Consider the following 18,218-nt stretch of genomic DNA (forward strand, 5'->3'; position numbering starts at 1 on the left):
TGTTATGCTACTTTATACATTTACACCAATACATTTTAATGGGAAATATACTGCTGACTCCGCTACATTTTCCATTCAATCATTACCAGTGATGGTATTCAGATCATTGACCAATGTGTAAAAATAAGCCATTACATATTACTGCTTTAAATTTGTCTCGTGAAAAAATACAAAAGTATTAACAGCAAAAGTGCAAAAATGTACGTATCAAACGTAAAAATACTCTACCAATGTACTCAGCTACATTTACCACGAATAAAACAAAAATCATGCAGACCTTTATTTTTAAAAAACTCCTTTTGATCACCAAAAACTAAATGGAAATGGGCTGGTAAGTTACAGAGTTTTTTTTAAGTTATTTTTTGGGGACTTTTTGCCTTTTATTGGGATAGGACAGCATGAGAATGAAAGGGGGAGAGAGATGGGGATGACATGCAGAAAGGGCCGGTTGGATTATAATCTGGGGCTGCTGCAGTGAGGACTCAGCCTCAGTACATGGGTGCTCCGAGATTTCTTTTAACACACAAACACATTTTCTTTAAACCATCTGCTGAAAAGACCAAATTCCCACACACACAGACAACACACACAAACTCCTCTCTTTTGAAGCGATTTCAATGTGTAATCACTACCATCATTCCAGGTTTATCAGGAGCAGCGGTTAAGGACAGGTTCAGCTTTATTCATCACTTGTGAGCATGAACATGGTGGTCTGTTGATTCAACATGCTCTGGTCCTTCCTGCAGCTTCGTGAGTGAATGTTGATCATTTGGTATCTTGATCTTTTTGTACAGTAGCATGAGCTTAGAAAAATATGATTTGTGTGTAGGAGACAAATGAAGTGTTTGTTTTTAGGCTTAACACAGTTTTTTGTGCGAGACAACAAACAAACAATTATATCCTGGCATGCCTGTGGTCATTCTGAAAAAAATAGTGGTTGAGCAAATAGGTTTAAAAATGATGCAGATGAATGTATTCTGGATTATAGTTCAGCATCAGATTTCACCCACTGATAGCACCGTCACAACACTAGATGGATGTATTATACATGATCAAGATCAGTCTCCATGTGGTTTTGCTGTAGCCCTGTCATTTAATCCCATTTTTCGGTGTAGTATGTGTGTGTCGGCTCCAAAGCTAAACTGTAGCCATTTACCCCACAACTAAACCCACCATTAATTTGGATGAGCTCTGCATCAATCACCATTTAAGACTACAAACATGAAATTGGTTTCATCAAACATCGTTAGACAATAAATTATATGATCTTTCAACATTTTTGAGGCCTACTGAGACAAAAAACAGAGTTTTTCATGTACCTGGGCCCTGAGCCGGATGATGTCATCACCGTGGAGACAGAAAAGCACAGCACACTCTCTGCCACCGATGCCATGTTTCACTTGGTCACTTGTCTGTCTCTCACTGCCCTATCTCTGGACACAGGCCTTCTCTACCTCAGCAATGGTCTTTGGTGCATCTGAGGACAGAATCAGGGGGTCTCCCTTGTCTTGTATCACCACATCATCCTCAATCCTGATGCCCAGGCCACGGAAACGCTCCGGTACCTGGTCATTGTCCTCGCAGATGTACAACCCTGTGACAATAGAAGGATTAAAGTGGAGAATTGATGAAAGAAATCATGTGAAACTTAACAGAGAATATAGACTAGATAATATGTAATGAGGGCCTGGGTCTGTTCATCACAGTCAGTGGGAGGGATGGTGGGAATGGTTGATGATTTCACACAGCAACAGCTGCACACACAGTATTCAAAAGGTTTGTGTTCACCTGGTTCTATAGTGATGGCCATTCCTGGCTGTAGAGGTTGTGAGCGGGACAGCTCAGGGGTGTCGTGGACGTCCATGCCCAGGTAATGCCCAACGTGGTGGGGGCAGAACCGCCGTGCCGCCTGGGATGAGCAGTAACACAATTAAAGCTTCAAGCGGTTGTATAGGTTTGCCGTTGTCCCAGAGTAGCCGCAGTTTGTCTCTAAACATTAATGACATGAAATGTAGGTGCAACCGACTGCCGCTCACAGTGGGGAATGATTCTCATCGGATCACCAATACAGCTGAATCCAGGGGCGTCTAAACAACAATTTTAAAGGTAAAGACAAATGCAAACATGCAATAAAACATTTGAATTTGAATCGTTTTAATCCCAAATGTAACGTTAAAAAGCACACTATTATTATTATTTAATTTTTTAGGTCCTTTGTCCTTTTATTGAGATAGTGAGTGTGAAAGGGGGGAGAGAGGGGGATGACATCCATCAGCATCTGTTATGAGCAATGAGGTCAAGTGTATCAAGTAATTGGCTCTACATCAACAGGAGTCAAGTGAATTTGCTAACATGTTGATGCTTACATGTATCATATTGTCCGTGTTCACCAACTTAGTGTACCGTGTTAGCATGCTAACAATTGATAATTAACACTAAACCGAAATGCACTTGAGGCTGACTATTTTACCAGCTTTGTATGAACATCTTTCACAGTGGATCCCCATCAGCAGCTAGCCAGTCAATCCAGATGCCAACAAGCCATTTCCTTTTGTTTTTTTGCTGTACCAGTTGAGTAAATTTACATTCAGCTTTGGTTTGGCATATTGGTTTTGGTTTTATTTCCCTGAAAAGATCCACCACAGGAAATTAATGCCTCTATTATATAACATTTACAGAGCATATTGTGTTACATGGAGGCTGTAATTAGATAAATTCATCATTTATATTGGCGTTTATGGCTATATCCTGACGGCAAACTACTGACGAAGACATACATAAACCAAAAAAATCCATGCCCACTGATGATACTTCCATAGTCTTACAACTTCCTCTGGTGTGGTTGATTGGTGTTCAACAGCCGGGCAAGATACAATTAACATAAGCAATATAAAAAATCTAAATACTGTGTGTGTGCATGTGTCTGTAAACAGGTGCAAGTTTACTGCAGAGGGCAATATGATCTTGTAGTTATTTATCAGAAACTCTTTATTCATCCCTAGTAGAATATTTAAGTAGCATTAATATTTGGATCTGGGAGACGTTACTTTATTGCACAGTAAATAACTAATAAGTCATCTTGAGAAATGTTGTTACTGGCAGCAACTTTGTTTTCCAAAAGCCAAGAGCTACTTATCCGGTTTCACAAAACTGCTCCTCATATGGGACAAGGCACAGGAATGCCTACCGGCCTGTGTATTTCCCTCCTTATTACCTTTAGTACATCAGCTTCACTGGTACTGGCCGTGACGATGCCTAGCCGCCTGAGCTGTCGTCCCAACAGAGCCAGCATGGTACTATAGATGTGATCCAGACTGACACCGGCGGAGCACAGAGACAGACAGGAGCGCTGGACCTCCAGGACAGCCTCGTACAGCTCAGCCTGAGGAGGGCTGAATCTGGTGGTGGACAGCAGACGGTGGAGGTGTTGGGTGTCATTGGAATAAGTCTCACAAAAACGTATTTAAAAAAAAAAGGCCCGACATGGGATTATAAAGCTATCAAGACATAAAACTAACTGTTAATATGTAGTGAGGAAAAGATCTGAAAGAATGTTGAAGAATTCAAAGTTGATGACTAATGTAAAGAACAGATGGATTTCAGCTAAAGGGACAGTTCACCAAAAAATAAAAATAAATAACGTGTGCTATTCATCAAGCTAGTTTTGGTACGATATCGGTCGTACAGAGGTCCTTGTTTCCAGTATAATGGAACTATATGCACTCAGGTTGAGGTGCTCACAGCACCAAACTAATATATTTGAAAATGAACTGTGGAGTCACGTAGGTGCTTAATGGTACTACAGGTAAGAGGAAAAATGATGCATTTCTGATTTTGGGAAGGGCCCTTATATGGTCTGCATTTAGAAAACAACTAGCATAATTGCAGCACACTTTGCAAGTCTCTACATAAAAATGCATAAATAGACTTTATAAACATCATTTTTCTATGAGCAGCACAATTAACCGTTTGAGATTATTCTGTCAGACTTACTTTCCATTCACTGGCCACGTTCGAGTGATATCACTGACGTAACCGAAGTATTCACAGCCACCATCAAGCAGCACCATTTCTCCATCCTGATAGGGGGGGGGTTAATGAGTGGGTTAATGAGAGAATCAAAATTAAAAACATGCATAACTATTATTCAGAATGCTAAAAGGGGATGTTCATTGCATCTTATGTTAATAATAACAATACATAGGTTTTATATAGCTCTTTTCTAGTTACCCAAAAACGCTTATGTGAGAGGACACCTTCGTTACCTTGATAATCTGGTTGTTGTTTATGTAGTGCAGAGTATTGGCTCGATTCCCTCCAGCAACAACAGGGGGATAGGCCAGGAAGTTGGCTCCATGGATCCGATTCTCAAAATCAAACTGAAGATGAACATTAAAGATTTTTAGGTTGTTTTTTTTTAATTAAAAAGCCTTGTGAGCTTCATTACTGTGGTTTTCTATATTGTCCAATTTCTGTTATTATTTCTTGTTTGCAGTAACTACAGAAGAAAAGCTCTATAAACCAAACCGCAGTACCTGCCCTCTGGGATGGTAATCTCTGAGCTCTAGAAGCTATCGTCAGACTTATTGTAAGAGACAGCTGAAACAACAGAGCTACATCATGGTAAAGCTAGCTGATGAGGTTATGGATTAGTTAGCCATCTAAAGCTAAAAAACAATCTTGGATTGTCCCTCATCTGTGAATAAAATATATCATTTTGATAAACTGCCATCTTGGAAATACAGGTAGTTATTCCACATAAGTTAAGAAGTCAGCAATTTGTGTAAATTCCATTATTACCAGATACTCATCAAATATTTTCAATTACCTGAGCAAAGAGCACAGCTTCATCTATGTCACCTTGAGACAGAGCCATCGTCCTCCTAAATGCCTGAAAGACAAGGATTCAAGTGAGAGCTGAACACTGTTATATAACAATACAGGATAATGAAAATATTGCAGAATGAAACTGTACAAAATGTTTTATTCTGGAATTGCAGACAAGCCTCATACAGATCGGAAAACACCAAAGGTGTGGATCTAGAAAGCAGACCAGAAACATTTCCTCTGACCATTTTTAAAAATCTCACAGATGTTACCCAGCTCCTAATAGGTTGGGATATTCCTACTTGGTCAAAACACACAATTCACTGAGAGTCTCAGACGGGGTAATGAATTAAGGATGTCCTTCAATTACGAAGTCACTCACATGGAAGCACTATTGCATAAGGAAACATAACACACACTAACTAAAGACAACAAATGCTCCAATGCTTTCACCCAAGGTCATTCCTTACAGAGCACCTGTAGCTCAGTCTGTAACGCCAAGACTGTTCAATAACAACTGCTGCCCACTGCTAGTGCTCCTAATGCTTAGAATGCAGAGGTCAAATGTCATGTATCTGTGCGTAAATGATCTAGTAAGCCACTTTCCTTCAACAAATTATTAACTATTATGAAAAGGACACAGTAATGTATGCACCAACCTGTGCTGTGATGTGACCTGCTCCTTGCATGAGCGCCACCTCTGCTGAGCTCTTGACGGCCCTAAGAGAGTGTATGAGGGGCCTCAGAGAGTGCGGCATCGGCCCTGCCTCCAGCACAGGACCCACGTGAGTCTGGTGGAGCCGAGGGTGGGCAGGCTGAGAGCTGTCGTACCACAGCACAGTGCCTGAAAGAGGAATCGGAGTAGAGAGATAGTAACAGTGAAGTTAAAGAACTGTATATAAGAAGTGGACGTAGTCATCGAGACGGCACCCGTTGGTCTGTTAACTGAAGCCTTAAGTTCAGCGTTTTGTTTTTCAGCATCCAGGATTTTGGCCATTGACATTTTTTAATTTTTGCAACCAACGAACAGAAGTGACCATATTTGGACTGCGGAGGAGCGACGGGTGGATCCGACTAACACCAGCAGCAGAGCAGCACCCCGAGTAGGAACCTTACTGGATCTAGATCCGTTAGGCTGTTAACAAATTTAGCTTCATAATTCAAGGTCTGCTTTACAGCTGTTATAGAAATCTAATTGCATTAGTAGCGTGGAAGCATGGTAGAGAGGTTGCAACGTTAGCATGGCCGCGGTAGAAACTCCATTTTAGCTGACAGCCCATCAGCCATTGGATCAGGATCCATATCATATCGATACTTCAATATTTTTTAAGTGCTAGAACAGAATGCTCGAGGTGTAGCAACAGTAAACAAGACGGGCAGGCTTAATAAATCAAGTCAATGTGTGCCTGTTCAAATAAAGCAACAATACCACAAAAAAAAAGAAATCATGCATCCTCACATTCCAATCCACCCACCTTTAAGGCTCTTGAGCACAACACCCAGTTCCTCTGTGCTATGAACTCTCTCAATGCCAGTCAAAGCAGCCGCCCCATCCTTCCCTGACCGCGGCCCGTCCCACAGCTCTCTCCCCGGGTCTCTGCGGGGGACGAACAAGATGGCCTGGTCTGGTCGTCCTTTCCCATGAAGAACCAAGGCACTGTCAGGCTCTAGGATGCCACTCAGGTAGAGGAAATCCTGGGGAAAATTTGGATCCAAGTTAATTTACGAAAGTCTTGCTAAAATTACAATTCAGTAATACAAAAAAAGTACAAGCAGAGTCAACAATAATGAACAATAAATAAGGTGTTGCTATTGAACATATATATTGTTTCCGGTTACATTTAAAAACCCACAAAGGCAAAGTTGAAACTTAATATAAAGAAATACAACTTTTGACCAAGAGAGCAAACATGCACCTGGTTCTGGTGGAAGGGATAAGGGATGTCATTGGTCATATAGCGGATCGGATGGGACAACACAAGGACCACATGGTTGCTAGAGGGGGCAGAGGGTCCCAGCCTGTCCGACTGGGCCTCAATGAGTGAGGCCAGCCCGTGTCTGCGGAGCTCATATTCAACCTGGCTCAGGCCTGGAGTCACATCACCTGAGGGGCAGAGATCACATACGTGGGGCTTCATCAGAAACATTTACACTGCACTCCTTGATGTATTCTTATTATTTATTAGAATAACTTTGACACATGCAGTTGTAGAGTAATGAATGGACTGGAATGTGTAAAGCACAATAGTTGCCTGTGGTCTACAACAGCTCTCATCAGCTCTCTATGAATGCTAAAACCCTAAATAGATAAATACACAGCATTCAATTGTAAACGATACTTACCATGTTTGATGAGGTGTGGGTGAGTAAAAGGGCTGGGCTGGCCCAGGTACCGAGGTGGAAGCTTCTTTGGTTTCAAACCTCCTGGTTTCACAGAAATATTTCTGCAGGGGCACCGAACACATCCTACAGACAGCAGCACAACAGACAGCACATAGTCTTAAACTGGCTGCCAACAATGCTGCATGCAGTTGCGTTAACCATTCATTATGTTTCATTGGCAGTCAAACTATGTTTTGCACAGTAGAAACTCATAACTGGACGATTAATCATCATGTGGGCCTTACAGTGGATCAGAACGTCATTATTTTTCTTCACAATTATATAAGTTATGTGTCCTTTTGATTAGATCACTTAAAATATAGTGAATGTGGTTTTCCTAAATACTCAACTTAAGTACAAGTATCTTGAAATTGTACTTAAGTACAGAGAAAACGTAACAGCAGCAGACTGGGCTCACCTCGACCCCAGTGTCGCGGGGACAGCAGCTTCACAGCAGACCTGACCACGGTGCTGGCTGAGGGCAACATTGCTGCTGCAACTGGAGGACACAGACCGGTCACCGCATGTCGTCCCGCTGTGGAAGTGAGCCAACAGTCGGTCAATTATCGAGTAGTCGACCAACGCTGGATATTCACGGAGACACGTGACGGTGTGTTGTTGCGACTTACCAACGTTCAAATCCCCACGTATAACGGCTGTACTTCTATTTGCTTGACAGTTAGCCTCGCGAGCTTGATGCCTCCATGTTTGCTAAGTTCAAGGGGGAATTGCATCCCTCAGTTTTGCTTCCCAGGCAGAAACGCTTAACCCCGCCTCCTTTGAAATGATTGGCGGACTGTGCCAGTACCCGGCTACCATACTGTTGCCTGATTGAAATTGAGGATGTCCCAATACAACGTGTGTCAAAAATGTCCCAAACATAGCGGGATGTCCTGCTGTATCCGGTCTCATGTTGCAGCCGGCTAATCCTAAAACAACATGATAATCTTCTTGCATACATTCCTTTTCTTTTTTCAGATTGATTACAATCCATGATTACATACACAACAGACTCATCAACCTAACAATGCTCACATAAACCAGTTTGACGCATTCCTACTGAAATACCAAGTGTTCGCCTGTAGACAGTATGTATAAAATAGTGTAAACCACTTCCTCGGCCAACTACTTTCACTTGTCTTGTTTGATAGTTTTACATCCTCTTTTTTCTTCCAAGTCTTCTATGTGGCGCATTCAAGTGATATTGGGAATAAGATTATTAAATAAATAAGGCGTGGCAAGATTCTATATTTTTGTTAAAATCCCTTGAAAAGACCAAAACCAATCATTTCTTTTTCAACATTTCAATAGCCTTCTTTCACCACTTATTCAGCCTGTCTGGGCCACAAAGCCCCAAGCCCATTATTTTCCACTGAGTTTGTAAAAATTCAAAAACTGGTCATGAATATATACCCTCAATTATTTCCAAAAGGGACTCAGAACTGTGGTTTAATCAAACATTTTCAGCCCCAGATGTGGTGCTTTTTGTGCATTTCTGTACAATAGGATTACTATAGAATATACAAGTATGGACTCCTAGTATGCAGTTCCTAGTAGTGTGTGTCATGATTGCTCTGTCACTAAGATTAACCTGGTTAAATACAGTTTGTAGACTCTTTTCAACTGCATTGCCCCCCAATATAACCATTTTACAAGAAAAATGGGTAATTAACAACAATAAGGCAACGCTTACACTTTACATGAAGGTATTGTGTCTCTTCTAAATGTTTTTTTCTCAGGGAATTTATATTGAGCTTACATTTCACAGCAGGCTCCACCAACGAAATGGGCATGGGGTCAAAGTTTATAAAAGGCTTTTATGAGGTTTTCAATTGTGAATAATTCATAATTTAAACTGGTAGTGTAGAAAATGCTTTTTCAACCAGTAAACAATGTCTGATTTAAAATCGTTTGGAATAAACCACTATGATAACAATACAACACTCCAGTAGCTGTGATGGTTGCGTACTTGAAACTGCCTGACGGGCCTGACTCAGGGCAACAAATCCCCAATATTCCTGTCAGTCTGTCCGACAACTCGCCTGAATGGAAACAGGAGCGACGCCACTAGCAGTGAAGCAGAGTTAGCGATACAGAAATATCAACTGCTACTTTCCTCGGCGGGTTTACTTTTAGGGTGTCAACGGTGTAACGTCACATCTTCGATCAGGTGCGTTAACTTTCGATTACTAACATCCATAGCAGCAGCTACCTATTGATTTTCACAAATTACGGCCCGTATTGCAGCTAGCTTAAGACGTTATCATGCGTCAGTTGCCGCGTCACGGACTTATTCACATTTCCAGAAACTTCGGGCTTGTGACCGTTGACATAACCGTTGATGCGAATTGTTAGCCCCCGAATTACACGTATCGTTGGGTAAGTGTGAAGCGCGGAGTGAACAGAGTGAGGATGTAGCTCACGCTCGTCCAACCGCTGCACGTTAGCATAGCTAGCTTAACCGACGCTGCCATTAGCGTCAGGACCTGAACGCGTAAACAAAGTCCGACTTGGCCAAGTCGTTAATTATATCTTTCTGGTTTCCCCCCACGGGCAGCGCGCTGTGTGCTGGACGTGAGATAGCAGCATGGATCCACGGAAAGTGTCGGAGTTAAAGGGCTTCGTGCAGATGTGCGAGTCCAGTCCCGAGCTCTTGCACCTTCCAGAGATGAGCTTCTTCCGGACCTGGTTACTGGGGTCAGTATCACATCGGGAGCAAACCTGTTGCCCCAACCAGTAAACGCACTGTACAGCGATCCATTCATATAGAGTTTATGACGCAATTATGTGACTAAAGAAAGCTACTTAAATAAAGTCCCAAACCGACAGCATGCTCAACACGTGCCCAGTCCCGCCCACCTTCCAGTAAAAAAAGAAAACATCACAAAGGGTGTGTGTGTGTGTGTGTGTGTGTGTGTGTGTGTGTGTGTGTGTGTGTGTGTGTGTGTCTGTGTGTGTGTGTGTGTGTCTGTGTGTGTGTCTGTGTGTGTGTGTGTGTGTGTGTGTGTGTGTGTGTGTGTGAATAATCTTATGCAACGTTAATCAAGAACCAGCAAAGCCATTTATTCAACATTTTTTGACAATATCCATAACCCTGTCACCTATAGGTCTGTTTTTATTATCATTTGAATTTGTGTTTTTTGTGATTTTTCTGGGGGAATTGTATTGAGCAAAAATGTTCAACCATATTTAAATATCCGTTTTGGCCTATCCAACAAATAAAATACCTGAAAAGTCACAGCCCTGGTTTTGTTCACTGAATTGTTCTCTGTAATTTTATATTGCAGCATGGGTGCAATAATCCCTCCCCTACCCAAGACAGAGAAGCCATGCCAGGTGACAAATACATATCCTTTTTATGCTATTTGTTGTTAGTATCTTTTAGCTTCCATGTAATGGATTGCTCTCTGACTTTTAGGGTGGCTGTCCTTGTGGCCCTCCACCTACATCAGCTCCTCCTCCTGCATCAGCTCCTCCTCCTGAGCCAGAACCTCCTGTACTGTCTGAGGAAAGTGATATAGGTACACACTTGTTTCTTTTATCACAGCTCTGGCCTCGGGGAACAAGGTTCTATGGGTGTGATTACACTGGTTTTTTTTCACCTTTTTGACAGAGCCATGCTAGTTTTTTCCAATCTCATGTTAAGTCACGCTAACTTTCTGCTGAGTCCAGCTTCATTCTTACCATGCAGACACAAGAGTGGTGTCAATCTTCTCTTCTAACTCTCGCACATATACTGTAGGTCCAATGCAGGTATTTAATAAAAAAAAGTCAAGTAGTCGGTCTCTAATTTATTCTATAAACATGTGCACCTCGCAAAAAATACCCTATTTTTTTACTCACTGCTTTAGTTCATTGTAATTTGTATGTTTATTATTATTTTTTGACGATTTGTTTATTATTGTCACTGAGAGGGAAAGAGTTTGCCGGTTGGGACAGTATCAAGAATCAAGATGTCTTTTCTCAGCTTATTTGTTTTATTTGATGAAAATTATTGTACCTACCTTATTGTCTATACATCCTTATTACTGTGAAGAGTACATCATGTTTTCAAAGTAATGGGTGTACTTTGTAAGTCCCAAAAAGAGCTTATTGTAAATGTTGGATCTTTTTCAGAAATGGACAATGAGGGAGTGATCGAACCAGACACTGATGAACCACAGGAGATGGGAGATTTTGAAACCATTGAGGTTAAATGTTGAGCTTTTCTTTAGTTCATCTATTAATCATGCATATAGTTACTCAGATATACTCGGTATATTATAACTGTCTTTACCACTTTAGCCAGGATTAGATTGAACATTGGTGTCCATACATTTCCTCAGGTCACAGAGGAGCTGATGGACCAGGCCAATGAGAAAAAGATGGCAGCCATTAACGCTCTAGGAGAAGGTAGGATGGTATTCTGTTCAGATAGTGCATGCAAATGTAAATAGAAAGACAGTCAATATTGAACTAGATTTATGATCTCTGTAATACCAGTTTATATTTGATTTGTCTTACAGGTGATCTGCAAAAAGCTCTGGATCTTTTTACTGAAGCCATCAAGCTGAACCCCTGCGTAGCCATCATGTACGCCAAGAGGGCAAGGTGAGAGTCCTCAGGGTCTTTTCATTCGGGTTATCCATGGAAAAGCATTAAAGTATCAGTCAGCTGGGCTCCGTTTTGTTGTTCAAAAATAATAAATGGCATTTTAGAGTGTTTACAGGGTGTCTTTTTGCTCATGGCTCCTCCTGTTATGAATGACTGTAATCAGTTGTCTTCCCTGTGTTAGTGTCTTCATTCAGATGCAGAAACCGAATGCAGCCATACGAGACTGTGACAGAGCCATCAGCATCAACCCAGACTCTGCACAGCCTTACAAGTGGAGGGGAAAGGCTCACAGGTACATTTCTGATACACACACACGTGACATTACGTACCTGTTAGTTCTGGATGAACTAACAAAGCATTCAGTTGTCAGTGAATTTGTGCATTTTTTATGTATGTGTATTTTATGCTGTGTGTGCGTTACAGGCTGCTGGGCCACTGGGAGGAGGCAGCCAAGGACCTGGCCACAGCTTGTAAACTGGACTATGACGAGGACGCCAGTGCGTTGCTGAAGGAGGTCCAGCCTAAGGTATGATGCCAGAGCAAACATGAAATGAAAAAACAATGTTCAGCCTTTTTAAATGCGTTTGTCGTGATTATTTTAATGTGTGCAAGCTCAGAATGAGTTTTCATATTTGTGATGTGTTCATGATGTTAATGCTGATGAATCGTTTGATCAGACTAGGGCTCCAGAAGCCACTAATGGCAAATAGAGACTCAAAGCTGATTCTTGTCACGTTTCCCCATTTTGTTTTTTTTAGGCCAACAGAATCATGGAGCACAGACGTAAATACGAGCGCAAGAGAGAAGAGAAGGAGGTCAAGGAGAAACAAGAACGGATAAAGAAAGCAAGAGAGGAGCATGCAAGGGCCCAGAGGGTGGGTTGCTGTAGGGATTACACTTACAAATATCATAAATGATATCCCCTTTTAAGTTGAACTACTCTTCCTACACTGTCAACTTTCCACATCCCAACTCAGACAACAAACATTGCCATCAACATTTTCCAAATAAGATGATAAACTCATCTTACTCTTTTGCCTTTCGACAGGAGGAAGAAGGGCGACAGTTTGGGGGAGGATTCTTCCCAGGTAGGAGAGCAGAAACAAGCTGGTTCATTCCATGACGGGATGAGATGTCACTTTAAGGAGAAGCAAATGGAAAGATAATGATTCAGGAAAATTACTACTATCACTGGGTGGTGTTTAGTGTGTCGTTTGTGGAAATCCTGTACTTAACAATTAAAGGCCGAGATATTTTTGAGTCATGTGGTTGTAGCTGTCCTTAGTTTCTCCTGAGGATTGTATTTACAGCTTCAGCCACCAAAATTCCAAAGTATTTTTCCGTGCTGTTGGGATTCATCATTGATTTATTCGACAGATTTGATTGGTCCCTGTGTAATAATAAATTATTCTTCTGTAGGTGCTGCTGGATTCCCAGGCGGAGCCCCTGCTGGATTCCCAGGCGGAGCTCCTGGTGGATTCCCAGGCGGAGCCCCCGCTGGCATGCCTGGTCTCGGTGAACTCCTGAAGGATCCTGAGCTGCTCAACGCTATGAAGGTGACTCAACTGCTGAACATTAATCCTTTACATCCCACCACTTCCACTGATATTCCCCATGACTACGATTATGCAGATCTTTAAGGAAATAGGTCAACATTTTGAGACATACACTTATTTGCTTTCTTGCCCAGAGTTAGATGAGAATATTGAGATTACATCAATTAAAATTGATGCAGAGGGATATGGAGCTGTGGAGAGATGCTGAGCTGGAGACAACTGTTAAAGGGATAGTTTTTTGGTTTAGATGAAGTACATATCCATGGTCTGGGTATTTACCTACAGTAGGTGACACAGTTTGGAGAACTTACTTTTCATGACGCTACGTCTTTTTTTGAAATGCACTACATGAATAAAGTTGACCCTGTTTTCACTCCATATTAACCTCCAGGACCCTGAGGTGATGACTGCCTTCCAGGATGTGGCACAGAACCCAGCCAACATCTCCAAGTACCAGAACAACCCTAAAATCATGGCACTTGTCACCAAGCTGAGTTCCAAATTTGGAGCTCCACCACAGCCATAGACGGGAAAGGACCAAAGATGAGTGGATCTGTTGTGAATCGATCTGGAGAGCCATAACACTTTTCAACAATTATTCCACTGTGCAGATCAAACGGGTGTGGGTGACTGGTGTCATGTAGAGAAAGTTAGGCAACTTTTGAAATGTTCTTAATCAGCCTGTTAGTACTTAGCAACACCACAGCTGGGACTTTACTTAACCACGGGTTGATATTTAACCTGTATCTGGAAAAGCTAAATTGGGAGTTTTTGCTTTAAGACATGAGTTCACATGTCAACATTTTTACAGCCATTTAATACCGTACAATGGTTAAGCTATAGGTCTTTCCTTTCTCCGAACAGAGCTGAACTCTCACACACAACTGTTGGATCTTTTTGTTATCAGATGGTTTATTTTAAATGCAAAAGAAAGTCACCGATCTTGATGTCTGACCCTACTGGAAAAACGTTTCACAATAATAAAACCTCTGTGCTACATAACAGGTTTGACATTTTCTTCCTCAGACAGCTGATTTTATACAAAAACATGCACGACTTAACACAAATATTCAATGAGTTAATTTCATAGCACATTAACATCCAAGAGGACCTTCGCTCAACCCAGAAAGCAGAGTTTTAAGCTTAACTATCGGATTTGACAAGCAACACATTAAAAGCAGCACATATGTAGAGTTTCATTCATTGTGAGCTGAGGTATTAGTATAAATCAATGTATCGTGTTAGTTTCAACCTCTCACATGACTCACTTGAAGAAACCGTCTTATCCTGATGAAACTGGTTTTACTGAATGAGATGGGTGCAATTTGATAATTTTGGGAGCAATCTAAAACTATACTACAAAGTAAATCATTTCAATAATGAATTAATGAACTGCCAACATGTATATTTCAGCTTTTTGCTCATGCAAATTTGAATATTTGGGTTTCGTTGGAAAAAAAGCTATTTAGAGACATCACATTGGGAAATTATGGGCATTTTCAGTATTTGACAGACTAATCTTTTTAAATGTATTTAATCAGAAATAGAGCTTAGTTTAATGTTCCAAATTTCCCAGTCAATTGTTTCGACAGTCAAATGTCAAAATCCACATTTTATAAAGACAAAAAGGTACGTCATCAAATTCCTTCCTTGTCCAACCAACAGAAACTGAATATAAAAGCAAGTTCATACAGGTGCTGCAGAATAAATCGTCCCGGAGGGAGAGTGGGTCACCAGGCCACTAATCCTCACAGGACATCTGTCTTTCAGCCAGAGGATTACAGCTCTAAAGACGCATGGTGGGTCCCGACTCTCATGGAGCCGTGAATCACTTGGTCAAAGCTGATCTGACAGAGCTAATTCCCCTCACTGAGCACAATTTTCTCTCCACCAAAATGAAACCATGTTACTTCAGCAGCTGGCTGCTTCACAAAGTAGCACACTGAACCGGCACAAGTCCTGATTACCGGCACAAGTCCTGATTACCGGCACAAGAAAAACACGGTTTGTTTTGTGACAACGGTCATGTTTATTAGCGTACTTACAACATACCATAACAAAGACGTGGGTGTAAAATAACAACAAGGCTTACAAGCAGGGGGAACAGAGAAGCAGTAAGGGCGATGCTTGTAGCCAAGAAAAAGCAATAACACAGCTAGTGTCCGTATCTGTAAAAAAAAAACAAGGCAGAGAGAGAGAGGGGACTGTCAATACAGATGCTCATTTCAAGAAATATTCATGTTTCAATGTCTAAAGCAACAAATGAGTAACCAAAGTAAGATGAATTTGCATTGCGACAATAATCCATGTACATTTACCAGACCATACCAAAGCAATGCATCTGAATCTACAAGTACTGATACTCACTTCTGAAACTCCCACTCCCTGTTGTCCAGAGGGCAAACCTGTCTGGTTTTCAGCCAGCGGGAAATACAGTGGAAATGGAAGGCATGCTGGGAAACAGAAAATCAAATTGGGTAGAAATACACACACGACAGGGCAACAGTTCAACTGTTAACATTCTCTTTAATTTCCCCAATAAATAATGCTAATAAGTTTAAATTATTTGTTGGCAATTCAGTTCTTTACTTAATTACTGTAAAATGGTTGTCTGCATCAGTAATGTTAGTAAATGCATGAGTTACTCCAGGCTGCATACTGACTGTAAATGCTTGAAAACTATTCAAATTTGTTTGTTTAAGTGCATTAGCCCTGGGTAAATCATAACAGATTTCCCTTATTAAACTCACGTTGTTCTATTATTGGCTAACATTTGTAAAAAGAAGAACCTGACGTACAATGGACAGGACATAGGGTCATTTCACTTGTACTGTGATACACAATTGTCAGCTCAACAACAAACACTAGTATTATAACCGATTGTGATTTTGATTCTTCAAAAGCCTTTTTAAGCTAATTATTCAAAAAAAACTATCAATTTTCTATTTTAAAACCAAATTCTTGATCATGTTAGCCTCCTAACAACATGTTAGCCTGGATTTGTTGAGCCACATTTGAAGCGCAGGGCCCTGTAATACGGTAATATTCCAATCATGACAATCTATGTTTTCTACGTTTTACAGTCTAACATGCTTAAGTGTTTCTGATACTGGGAAACCTCATAGACCTTGTGAAAACCGGTCATTGGGAAGCTTAGCATTTGAGGGCCCTCATCAACTTGACCAGTGATACACATTAGGAGGCGAGTACTCACATTGCAGACACCCCAAGCTACAGTGCACTCCTCAGAGGTTGCAGACGCTTGGTTCGCCTGGCACTCTATACCTGAGACGGAAAGAAAGAAATGTGTCAACATTGTAATTTCACCACACAGACCAAAGTGTCCAAGGATGAATGTCAATTAGAGTCTGACAGCTTGTCATCGATGTGCACTTCACTGTCACAGCTTCTACCAAGTCATTTTAGAATTGAATATTGTGGCACAAGAGTGAGTCCCAAACTGTGTGAAAGTGAACTCACAGAGATCCATGATGTGGTTCCGACAGATGGCACAGTTATCCACCACAATGTCCCAGGCCCAAAGCGCCACAGCATTCCACTGTTAGGAAATCAGAACCACAGGCAAACAATGACTGACCCAACACATTTATTACCGTGACAATTTTTGTTTTTGTTTTTAATTGAATTGTATTTCTTTGTCGCCTCACGAAATAAACCCAAGCGTTTGACTGTGAAATATGAATTGCATCATATCATCTGAGACATCCTCGCACCGATACCGTTAACTGTTTACATCGTTGTCACTGAAACATTAGTATAACTGACATTGCGTCACATCATTGCGCAACATGTATATAGCTAATGTCACTAACTAACTAACTAACTATCAACTAGTTAACTGATGGACCTGGGTTCCCCAAAATGTTCTTAAAATGTTTAACGCTAATAATCAGTATTAGTTCGTTAAAAGCAAAAATAGGCCTATACCATGTTTTAAGTAGAACATATAGAGCGATATTACATTTGAATGGGATGATATATTCAGTCTTACTGAAGACAAAACTAGCTTTAAACTCTTTGCGGTGTTTGTCAATCTCCGGAAATGCGGCTTAGCTAAGCTAATTTAGCTCGCCGAGGTAAGAGCTTAAATGTTTAACGTTAACGTTAGGTTTAATGTAAACGTTGAGGAGGCTTTTGTTCGTTGGTCCCATCGTGATGAGGGCAGATGAGTGTTGAGTGATCTCCATTATATCATAAAATGTTGTTGTTGTTGTTCCCCGCAAGCGAAGTGCAAATTCATGCCCCATTTGTGGCTAACAGTTAGCTAGCTAACGTTACCGTCCTAAAGGAAGGCTACAGATAGTTAGCGCCAGAATGCTAACGGCAGGTATGCGGACTAGTTACATGTAAGAAGACAAATTAGTGGTCATTTGTGATTGCAGTCATATTAACTATTTCTTTACAACACGACACCGTGTTACGTCTGGCAATCTTACCTTCTTAACTTCAAAACGCTTCTTGCTAGCCCCACTGTTTGTGCCGCTCGGAGTATCTACATCCATAGCTGCTGCCATCTTGAAAGGAGAAATTCGGCGTTACGAGCAAGTCACCCGGAAGAACTACAGCCATTTCCGCCGGTGATTATTGTGCTAAAATTGTAGTCGTTTGTGTCATGCTGTTGCAATTCTGGAGAGGAATTGATTACGTTACGTTGCTTAAAAATAATGCATAATATATAATTGCCATTAATATAACGTAAATGGTGCATTGAAACCAAAACAAAACTCAGGTTCCACCGAGATTTGAACTCGGATCGCTGGATTCAGAGTCCAGAGTGCTAACCATTACACCATGGAACCCCTTGCTGCGCACACGTTCAAAACTAGTGCTATATATGTA

General features: G+C 41.2%; 3 protein-coding genes across 6 annotated transcripts; 1 reads left to right on the forward strand and 2 right to left on the reverse strand.

The window, feature by feature from the left end:
- Window positions 1-256: 256 nt before the first annotated feature.
- xpnpep3 (X-prolyl aminopeptidase 3, mitochondrial) lies at window positions 257-7,994 on the reverse strand. 2 transcript variants are annotated; one of them, XM_084037520.1, is made up of 12 exons: window positions 7,839-7,994; window positions 7,628-7,757; window positions 7,171-7,293; window positions 6,744-6,931; window positions 6,303-6,522; window positions 5,487-5,671; window positions 4,829-4,891; window positions 4,266-4,379; window positions 3,994-4,079; window positions 3,215-3,398; window positions 1,789-1,909; window positions 257-1,594 (listed from the first exon to the last, which is right to left on the reverse strand). In XM_084037520.1, exons 2-12 carry the CDS (start codon window positions 7,695-7,697, stop codon window positions 1,428-1,430), a joined length of 1,521 nt encoding a protein of 506 aa, XP_083893646.1. In that variant the 5' UTR covers window positions 7,698-7,757; window positions 7,839-7,994; the 3' UTR covers window positions 257-1,427. The 2 variants fall into 2 exon arrangements, with proteins under 2 accessions (XP_083893646.1, XP_083893645.1); XM_084037519.1 differs by having other exon boundaries at window positions 7,628-7,744; window positions 7,839-7,993.
- A 1,228-nt stretch (window positions 7,995-9,222) lies between these two features.
- On the forward strand, window positions 9,223-14,360 carry st13 (ST13 Hsp70 interacting protein). 2 transcript variants are annotated; one of them, XM_084037538.1, is made up of 13 exons: window positions 9,223-9,379; window positions 9,767-9,906; window positions 10,497-10,545; window positions 10,628-10,730; window positions 11,326-11,399; window positions 11,535-11,601; window positions 11,715-11,799; window positions 11,984-12,094; window positions 12,226-12,328; window positions 12,561-12,677; window positions 12,851-12,890; window positions 13,222-13,358; window positions 13,750-14,360. In XM_084037538.1, exons 2-13 carry the CDS (start codon window positions 9,797-9,799, stop codon window positions 13,882-13,884), a joined length of 1,131 nt encoding a protein of 376 aa, XP_083893664.1. In that variant the 5' UTR covers window positions 9,223-9,379; window positions 9,767-9,796; the 3' UTR covers window positions 13,885-14,360. The 2 variants fall into 2 exon arrangements, with proteins under 2 accessions (XP_083893664.1, XP_083893665.1); XM_084037539.1 differs by having other exon boundaries at window positions 13,270-13,358.
- Window positions 14,361-15,363: 1,003 nt separating this feature from the next.
- On the reverse strand, window positions 15,364-17,954 carry rbx1 (ring-box 1, E3 ubiquitin protein ligase; the record flags this gene model as incomplete). Of its 2 annotated transcripts, XM_084037230.1 has the most annotated exons (5): window positions 17,816-17,954; window positions 16,839-16,917; window positions 16,573-16,643; window positions 15,726-15,811; window positions 15,364-15,526 (listed from the first exon to the last, which is right to left on the reverse strand). In XM_084037230.1, the coding sequence occupies exons 1-5, from the start codon at window positions 17,891-17,893 to the stop codon at window positions 15,514-15,516; spliced, it is 327 nt and encodes a 108-aa protein (XP_083893356.1). In that variant the 5' UTR covers window positions 17,894-17,954. The 2 variants fall into 2 exon arrangements, with proteins under 2 accessions (XP_083893356.1, XP_083893357.1); XM_084037231.1 differs by lacking the exon at window positions 15,364-15,526 and having other exon boundaries at window positions 15,722-15,811.
- Between the last annotated feature and the right edge of the window lie 264 nt (window positions 17,955-18,218).

This window comes from Eutrigla gurnardus (assembly GCF_963514095.1).
Source record: "Eutrigla gurnardus genome assembly, chromosome: 20".
Classification (NCBI taxonomy): Eukaryota; Metazoa; Chordata; class Actinopteri; order Perciformes; family Triglidae; genus Eutrigla; species Eutrigla gurnardus.

What these genes read in the sequence shown, in the direction of transcription:
- xpnpep3 (XM_084037520.1), bottom strand. Translation starts at nt 7,697, where the DNA reads ATGTTGCCCTCAGCCAGCACCGTGGTCAGGTCTGCTGTGAAGCTGCTG. An exon ending in ATCCCTTCCACCAGAACCAG is followed by an intron (nt 6,523 to 6,743) that starts GTGCATGTTTGC and finishes AATTTTCCCCAG; the next exon opens with GATTTCCTCTACCTGAGTGG. An exon ending in TGTGCTCAAGAGCCTTAAAG is followed by an intron (nt 5,672 to 6,302) that starts GTGGGTGGATTG and finishes TTCCTCTTTCAG; the next exon opens with GCACTGTGCTGTGGTACGAC.
- st13 (XM_084037538.1), top strand. Translation starts at nt 9,797, where the DNA reads ATGGATCCACGGAAAGTGTCGGAGTTAAAGGGCTTCGTGCAGATGTGC. An exon ending in GAGATTTTGAAACCATTGAG is followed by an intron (nt 11,400 to 11,534) that starts GTTAAATGTTGA and finishes ACATTTCCTCAG; the next exon opens with GTCACAGAGGAGCTGATGGA. An exon ending in TGGGGGAGGATTCTTCCCAG is followed by an intron (nt 12,891 to 13,221) that starts GTAGGAGAGCAG and finishes ATTCTTCTGTAG; the next exon opens with GTGCTGCTGGATTCCCAGGC.